This window comes from Apium graveolens, chromosome 2 (assembly GCF_009905375.1).
Source record: "Apium graveolens cultivar Ventura chromosome 2, ASM990537v1, whole genome shotgun sequence".
Lineage (NCBI taxonomy): Eukaryota > Viridiplantae > Streptophyta > Magnoliopsida > Apiales > Apiaceae > Apium > Apium graveolens.
Genome location: NC_133648.1, coordinates 273,765,645 through 273,774,793, shown reverse-complemented (window position 1 = coordinate 273,774,793; position 9,149 = coordinate 273,765,645). Strand labels below are relative to the sequence as shown.

The 9,149-nt window shown below is 30.7% G+C and overlaps 1 protein-coding gene and 1 long non-coding RNA gene across 3 annotated transcripts; one reads left to right on the top strand and one right to left on the bottom strand.

The window, feature by feature from the left end:
- Positions 1-1,370: 1,370 nt before the first annotated feature.
- LOC141706306 (magnesium transporter MRS2-I-like) lies at positions 1,371-4,828 on the top strand. Of its 2 annotated transcripts, XM_074509098.1 has the most exons (12): positions 1,371-1,506; positions 1,693-1,949; positions 2,033-2,062; positions 2,204-2,357; positions 2,563-2,684; positions 3,083-3,157; positions 3,413-3,631; positions 3,711-3,755; positions 4,056-4,100; positions 4,253-4,282; positions 4,392-4,511; positions 4,610-4,828. In XM_074509098.1, the coding sequence occupies exons 2-12, from the start codon at positions 1,710-1,712 to the stop codon at positions 4,712-4,714; spliced, it is 1,185 nt and encodes a 394-aa protein (XP_074365199.1). In that variant the 5' UTR covers positions 1,371-1,506; positions 1,693-1,709; the 3' UTR covers positions 4,715-4,828. The 2 variants fall into 2 exon arrangements, with proteins under 2 accessions (XP_074365199.1, XP_074365198.1); XM_074509097.1 differs by lacking the exon at positions 1,371-1,506 and having other exon boundaries at positions 1,591-1,949.
- Positions 4,829-5,315: 487 nt separating this feature from the next.
- On the bottom strand, positions 5,316-7,725 carry LOC141708488 (uncharacterized). Its single transcript, XR_012569503.1, has 5 exons — positions 7,407-7,725; positions 7,255-7,332; positions 6,812-6,863; positions 6,664-6,703; positions 5,316-5,672 (listed from the first exon to the last, which is right to left on the bottom strand). It is a non-coding gene; the product is annotated as an uncharacterized LOC141708488 (long non-coding RNA).
- Between the last annotated feature and the right edge of the window lie 1,424 nt (positions 7,726-9,149).

Here is a 9,149-nt window from a genome sequence, read left to right as displayed (position 1 = left end):
TGATCCTGAGGATCGTAAATCGACAATTGGTTTTTGTATTTTTCTTGGTGATTCTCTTATTTCATGGAAGAGTAAGAAATAAGATGTTGTTTCGAGATCGTCTTCAGAAGTTGAGTATCGTGCCATGGCTTTCACTCGTGAAATTATTTGGTTACGTCGCTTACTTGCAAATTTGGGTGTTAGCATTCCTAGTTCCACCCCATTATATTGTGATAATTAGAGTGCAATTCATGTTGCATATAATTTGGTATTTTATGATCACACTAAACATATTGAGATTGATTGTAATCTTACTCGTCATCATCTGCTGCAAGACACTATCTCATTGCCTTTTGTTCCTTCTTTACTTTAGATTGCTGATAATTTTACAAAGACTCACTCTATTTTGCGATTTCATTTCTTGTCTGACAAACTTTCGGACAAACTTTCGGTGCTCATTGCTGCAACATCATGAGTTTGAGGGGATGTTAGAATATATATTTATATTTATTATTATATTATATATTAATATATTATCCGTATTTAGCTTACATGGTTAGTATATTATTTTCACTTTCCGCTGATGTGAATTTGAAGCAGGTGGGCGGAGTGCCTGATTACTGACAGCAATAAGTTTAAGATTGTCTTTCGATAGTAAAACACATGTGTACTTCGACTTGATTTAAATTAGAGTGTCTGACTACGATGGTAAGTCTATCTAGGATTGTCTTTTGAGAACAAAAGGAGTGCTTCACTTAAAATTTATATGAAAACAATTTGTAAGTGAACTAGTAAACTAGTTTACTACTCAGTTGGAAAAACAGTTATGCCTAATTTGTTTAGCATGAAGCCATTAACTAAAAAACACATGTTTGCAGGTTGGCTATATACTATAGGATGCAAATTTTTTTAATCTGTACGTGGGTATACTAGAAAGCTAAAGAATACTTCAATTTTGTGCCAACTACATTGCTCTTTAATTGATATCCTTGTGACATTTCTTTTATACTCCCTGAGACACCAACACCTAACTATTGTATTTGATGTATAACAAATTAAAAGTAAAAACTAAAAAATTGATTTGAATACAGGAGAAGTTTTATGTTAAATTTATTAAATTAGATATACTTTATAATCATATTTTTTTTTATAATTTTTTTAAATATTCACATGTTCTTTTTCAGACATTTGAGGACACAATCTCCATAAAAGTAATAAATATGATGAATGCAATATTCCTTAGATAAGTTAAAAGTTGAAAGGCATAATCATATTTTCAGATCCTGTGGATACTATTCTTTTTCATTTTCAATTTATTATCTTTTTCAATAACAAGGAACAAAGCTCAGATATGAGCATAACATATTTGGTTGTTTGACCACATGTTCCAGTAGAGAGCGTGGATGAAGCAACTAGTATTAGTTGTCCATTTTTAGACATTTATATGAGTTTCCTGATATGCACATAGTCTACAACACTTGACACCTTTCACAGCAGTCCCATGCACAAAATCTCTAACTAAATTTTGTAATTATCCATCTCTCTATCATCACCATCTCTCTGTCATCACTACATTTAAGATTTGTACACACTTATATCTGTGCACAAACATCTAGTATATCTCCAACTTAAATTCATATACTCCAATCCATCAATCCCTTTTTTCTTTATTTCTATATGTTTCTGCAAAATTAATTTTTTTTAGGATTACAGGGTGATATCAGAAGGAAATGGAAACAGTGGAGGGTCTCATTTTAGACACTCAAGAATCTCTGAAAAAGAAAACAACAGTTTTAAGAAGTTGGATTTTAATCGATACAAATGGCGAAAGCAAGATTTTGAAGATGGATAAGTATGATATCATGCAAAGAGTTCCAATTTATGCTAGAGATCTTAGAATTCTTGAACCATGGTTGTCCTATCCTTCTGCAATTTTAGGTCGAGACAAAGCTATTATTCTCAATTTGGAGGTGGTCCAATTTTCCAATATAGTCCTAATTCACATTTTTAATCTATTTTATATAATGTAATTAATTCAACTTCTTTTTTTCAGCACATTAAAGCAATCATCACTACTGAAAAGGTATCCGTCTAGATTCCCATATATATATGACATGTAATGTCAATTTTTTTAAATATCTGTTTATTAATCATTGTATTTTGCATAAAAGTTTTGATCTTATATGATTGGTTTGGTTTAAAATGTTTCTACTGTTATGTTTAGGTAATGCTTCAAGATCCTCTTGATGATAATGTTGTTCCTATTGTGAAAGAACTTCAAAGAAGATTGCCTTTGGTGAATCCTATTTCCCAAGGCCAAGGAGAAGACGAAGAAAATTTGGGACTGCAAAATGACGTAAAAACTAGTGCAGAGAACGGTATAACTTCAGAAATCACACTCTTGTCATGTTATAGATTGAAACTTTTTAAAGTTGTAGACATTATAGAACATAATTGGATTCATCAATTCTTAAAAGACTATAATTATTCAGTCAAATTTTCTTGGAATACACTATTACACACTGTAGGTAGTTGATGTTAATTTATTATGAGTTAAGTAATCATTTTTTTACCTGAATGTAGAATTCCCATTTGAATTGAGGGTTCTAGAAGTGGCAATTGAAGCTCTTTGTAGTTTCCTCGATGCAAGAACAACAGATTTGGAAGTTGCTGCTTACCCAGCTTTAGATGAACTGACTTCAAAGGTAAGAGTATTGATTTACATTTGTCTACAAATTTAAGTTAATAGACTGTTTCATGCTTGCAGAAATTTATAGTCCGATGACTTTGCTATATTTATTGTTAAATTAAAGATTTAATCTTTTAAGATGTTACAGGTTCTCTGGTGACATCTTTACTGCATATAATGGTTTTTAGCTTTTACCGAGGGCATTGTACCCTTGTATACGGTCCTCTCTTTATAATTACTTACGCGAGATTCAACATTCAAGAGTTTTTCTGATACAAAATGACAAGCAATATAATTAATTATTTATATTAAGTGATGAGTAACCGGTTTTTCTATAGTAATGTACGTTCACCTATGGTAATGTACGTTCACCCCCTATATGAAATATAATAAGCATTTACAAATAATATGCAGATTAGCAGCCGTAATCTGGATCGTGTACGTAAACTGAAAAGTGGAATGACAAGGTTGAGCAGCAGGGTGCAAAAGGTATGATGTTATCTTCCCATTTTATGCAGGTAGAAATGAATTTTAGTGACTGTAAACTTCTTTTTAGCTATTGTTGATTAAGGGAATTGAAGCTTGACCTTCACATATTTGGCTGCTGCTAACTCCTGCAATACATGTTTTATATAATCTCCGGGTCTGCACCTGCATTCTATTGTATGACATCTCCAAGTAGTACAGACCTTTTTTCCCTTGAGAAATATGTATAAACTGTCTCTAAAGCATGCTGGTATCTAGGTAAGGGATGAACTTGAAAAACTTTTGGATGACGATGGTGACATGTCCGAACTTTATTTATCAAGGAAACTAGATGATGTTTCTTCACCAAGTAGTCTTAATGGGGTTCATAATTGGTTGACTGCCTCTCCAACATCGGGCTCAAATAAAAGTAGGGCAAGTACTGCAGGAACCAGACATGGAGAAAATGAGGTTGAAGAACTTGAGATGTTGCTAGAGGTTGTAGATATTATAGTAGTGATTTGTCTTTTGGACTGCCAAAGATATCTGGAATCACTTAATGATAGTTTTTCTGCAGGCTTACTTTATACAAGTTGAAGGCACACTGAACAAGCTGAAGACGGTAATTGAGCACCAATTCAGTTCTCATACTTGAGCTTTTCATCTTTAATATTCATTTTTCACGAACTTTAATAGCATGATAGCAGTATATTATATAATTTGGAATTATTTAGGGACAAGTTGTGTAGGCAAGTGGTATTTACAGGAATTATTTTACAAGACCAAAGCAATTGACGCATCATGGCATTGCCCTGAGTGTATACTATGATTTACCTCCGAGTAGCATGACTTATTGAACAAATACATTAGGTGTGTAATATGTAAAAGTTGACTTACTAATAAAAAATATTTGTTTTTCCAGCTGCGAGAATACATTGATGATACAGCAGATTATATTAACATTCAGGTAAGCAACCTACAATTCTTAGTCAAATATTTTTAAAATAATTTGTGCATGTAGTGCACACATTCTTTTCAGGAAATGGTCAGTACATTGCAATTGAGTTATTCATTCTATTCCTTGTGTTTGATGACCTTAATTTCCCGTATTTGTTTCAGCTAGAGCATCATCGTAACCAACTAATTCAGGTATCATGGTTGCATCGGATACAACATTTAACTCTCCCTACTTCTATTGTACTAGTTTCTGGTAGACAAGTTATTTGAAAATGTTCCTTGTTACACTTTGTTTTTTCAGCTGGAGCTCTTCCTGAGTTCTGCAACGGTTGGTTTATCTGTTTACTCTTTAGTGACTGCGATATTTGGCATGAACATCCCCTATACATGGAATAAGAATTATGGATACCTATTTAAATGGGTAAGTGCAACGTCTTGGATATACTATGCTGGCTGCAGTACCACAAGTCTACAATGCCGGTCTCTGTACTTGACCCTTTTCCCTTCTTTCGTTTGCAGGTCGTCATCTCAACCAGCATTGTGTCTGCTGCCATTTTCATCGCAATAATAATCTATGCGCGGCACAAAGGTCTCATTGGAACTTGGTTTTCATGTAACCAGTAATATTGTCAACAGTTAAATGCACAACATCAGTTCATTCTGCAACTAGAGTACATTTGTGTTAGGTAGCTGTTTTAACAGTGATCAATGTTTTGATTCGGTTCGAATTAATGAACAATTTCAGAAGAAAATTTTATTTTATTTTTTACAAATGCAGTAGTGTATTTATTGGGCATGTTTGGCAAATCGTTTAAGTTAACTTATTGACTTATAAAAATCAATACCTATTTCAAACAAATAAAAAATCTGATCACTTTAAATTGAAAAGAGTCGAAACAAAGTTTAGCTCATGATATTATTCACATGGGACTTCTTACCTAGTTATTGGTGGCCCGCAAGTTACAACCAATCGGGCAAGAAATTTGAAAATCCACTTTAAAATGGGTAATGATGAACAAGTACATATATTATATGTATATAATCGGTAAATACATAGCATTATCTAACTTGGACTCCCATATTCACTAATTATATATTTGTATTTGTTTGATTTATGTTACCTAATTTGTTTCAAAATAATATGATATATCTTTTAAATTCATGTATTCAAGATAAAACTAACCTATTTAGAGAAATTGGCCATGGATGACCGGTACAATATGCATTTTAGAACCGGAGTAATTCATGATAAGCATACTAATTGGAGTAATTAAATATTCTTCAACATAGAATAAGCAACTGATAAAGACGGATACCAAGATAATAAAAGTTAAGTTTGAGATGGAGCTAAACCGATTTGGACTTAATTTGCTCAGGTGATATAGTTTACTGTGGTCAATCCTTGGAGTCTTTTTGCCTCGTCGAGATCAATCGTACACTCAGGGAGGTGCCATGTATCTGATTTTACAGTAGCAATAGGAGTACTCCATGTGCTCCTTTCGAAACTGTTGCATTTTTTTCTTCTGTTCTTCTTTAAATGGCCTTGCACTGTTGACCCACTGCTTCTATTTTCTTGATCTCTCTATTACAAACATTGCCCACATAAAAAATGCATAAAAATTTCATAAAAGCAATAAAACAAACAGAAGCGGATCAATGCATCTTCAAAAGACAGAAAATAAACATAACTTATATTGAATCAGTTTTGTTTATTTAATTTTCGAAAGAGGGTTGAACAAAAATAAACATAACTTAAATTTCATTTGATAAAAGACCTACAGGCTATAATATTTTTTAAACTGAGGGTGAATCTCTTAAACTTAGCTTATTTGGGCCATTCTAAAATTGTCAAACACGTGAGAGGCTCTCTCTTCATAACTGCTCTAAGGTGATATAACCGCATAGGAAGTAGAAACATTCGACCTTGAATATGACCTCGATTCAAATACATAACATACTGCAATTAGAATATAGTAAGAGAGTTGGTTGCTAACACAGCAAGACACTAAAACACCAGGGATCCAAATGTATACGAAAAGAAACATTTCATGATCATATAGAAGTAGAACGAACTACATGAACTGATACGTTAAATTCATATAACTGAAGCAATACAAATTATAAGATCTAGATTGATAAATTTAATAAGATAATATTACTGAAGCACAAACAAATTATAAGATCGCTATATGTGCAGCAAAAACAGATTACAATTGCAGTAAAAAAACAAACACAAACACACACACATCAGATGCCTCCCCTTAAGCTCTATCAATAGCTATATCTCCTGCAATTCACCATCATTCTCATTATCTAACCACTACAGTACTACACAAAACACATGCACACATGATAAGTCAACACATAATACCAATAAAATACATAAAAATATATAATTTGAACTTAATTTACCTGGGATGAGATATCTGCCCAAAGAAAATAAAGCATTTCAATTTCAAAAACACATATGTAGAGATACTTAGAACTAACAAACAAAGAAAGGGTAAAATAATATATTTAATAAAACAATAGTGATAAACAAAAACAATAGTATTAAACAATAGCTTACGTACAACTTCAGTGAAACAATTGGTATGCAAATTTTAGTCTGGCCTACAAAATCAAAAAATAGAGATAAATTCAGTAGAGATTTGAGTAGTATAGAGATTTAAGAAACCATAATTAAAAACATGTAGAAAATAGTAACATATAAACAATCACCAGTTTATCAATCTTTCTCATAATGGATGCACATATCCGTTCATATAGTAATCTGCAATGCAATAAAAAAATTAGTAAAAATTAAGAGGCACAAAGCAGAGAGGAAAAACATGGTAAAATAGGATAGAAATACAGAGAGAAGACATGAGTATTTAAAGAAATAATGACTCAAAAATTGAATTCTTGATATTTGTCCTATTCAAGATCAAGCTTTCTCATAAAGCTTCCATTAAAATTTTAAACAAACTTATTAGATTATTAGATAAAAAAATTGACACCACATGTGAGCATTTTGTGTTGCAACTTGCACAAAATAAAATACATTTATAATTTAAATTAATGAACTTTCACCATTTTTAAAGTTAAAAATTTAGGTCGAAATTCATTGAAACATTTTATCAAACACTTCTTATGTCCTATCAGTATAACCTGTAAACAAATACCTGTTTTTCCAAGCTCCATGCCCTATTAGGAGAATTCTGCATTTGTTACGTCCTGCAACCACGATCATAAGATACAACCTGTAAACAAATATATTAGGTTCAAACTATAGAGAAAAATCAGGTTATGCATGCTAAAAGGATTAGAAATTTACAATTATATTCAGCCTTTTCTTTTGAACAATCTATCAAAATTGTAATCGGCAACTTTGGACTGTAATTAAAATACAAACAGAGTACCGGCTTGCTTGTGACCCGTGAAAGCGCGAAACTAGATTCACTCGTTCTTTTCTACGTAGTATGACTAATGGAACGATAACAACAACAAGATGAATGATTGAAATACAATACAAATATCATAATATAATTAATTCAGATCATGGTATCCAAATAATGACACATTAATGACAATGAACATAGTGAGGGAAAGAGCATATACATATTAGAAATTGGGATTTTCTATCCAATAGTCACTAACTTCCATAAAAATAACTTCCATAAAAATAAACTCTTCTTATTAATGCTTGAATAATAAATGTTAATGGTCCACTGCATTCACATCAATTCCACCAATAAAAAGAGGTCATTTTTATAGGAGTTAGTGACTAATGTGTGCCCAAGGCACACATGCACACATTAGAAAGACCGAAAAAAAATCCAATCCGAACAAAATCTGATCTAATAACGATCCGATCCAATAAGAACCGATATGGATTTAGGCCGCCGATCCGTTAATGATCCAATCCGGATAATTTATTATATATTATATATATACATATTTCACTCGGTAACTTAGTAACTAAATAAAAACCATTAGATTAATCACATATTAACGGTCCAGATTATTTATCAAATATAGAAAATAACCGCCTAACTTTACTTAAACAGAGTTTAAAAACCTAACTTGCATAGTTTAACACCTTTCAAAATAAAAAAACATGCACGATTGCACTCACGGACAAAACAGTACAAAACAAAGACACATTTTGTTTTATTATATTTATTTATTTATTTATTCTAAATATTATTATATTTCTTTTTCTTGTTATATATATTTTTTTACATCTTAAATTTAAATTTAATGTCTTGTTGTTATATATTTTAACAATGTCATATGCACCTTTCAAGTTTAACATTTTTATAATTTTAATTCAGAAAAGAAAATATATACCATATCTATATTATACAAATTTTAATTTATTAAAATATGACATTTTAAACTCCTTTGTAAATGATTTAATTTTGTGGAACACATTAAATTTAAATATTTTATCAAAATATGTTATATGTGACTTAATGCTAAATACTAATCTAGCCTTTTGATTAAGTGTTGTGTTCTGTAAATTTTTAGTTCTGTCCTGAATTTCTTGGTCACTTATTTTCTATTTCATGTTTTCCAGAAAATAGAATTGAAAATAAAAAAACTCTAAAGAACAGAAAACAAAGAAAACAGAACTGTAGAAAAAAATACAGGACATGAAAATAAAATTAATGAAAAAATAAAAATTTAATATAGAACACAAAATACAAAACACTAAAAAAAATATACAGTACACAATATAATTACAGTACATGTAAAAAATTATTTAGAAATTTTAGCTTAGAAAATTTGATTATGTGCAAAATATAATTCACCCTATTATACAAAATAGATGTTCAATTCCTATAGCTACCTTAATAATTGTAGAACACATAAAAATTAAATAACATTAGTTAAAAATATAAAACACATGACAAACAAAAACTACATAACACAATTATAAAGTAAGGAAATATAAGGTACACAAAAATTTAAAGAACATAAAATAAATTACAGGGCACGTGAAAATTACTGGACATATTAAAGAACACTCAAAATAAAAACCCTAAAACACTAAAAGTAAATGTTGTTAAGAGGT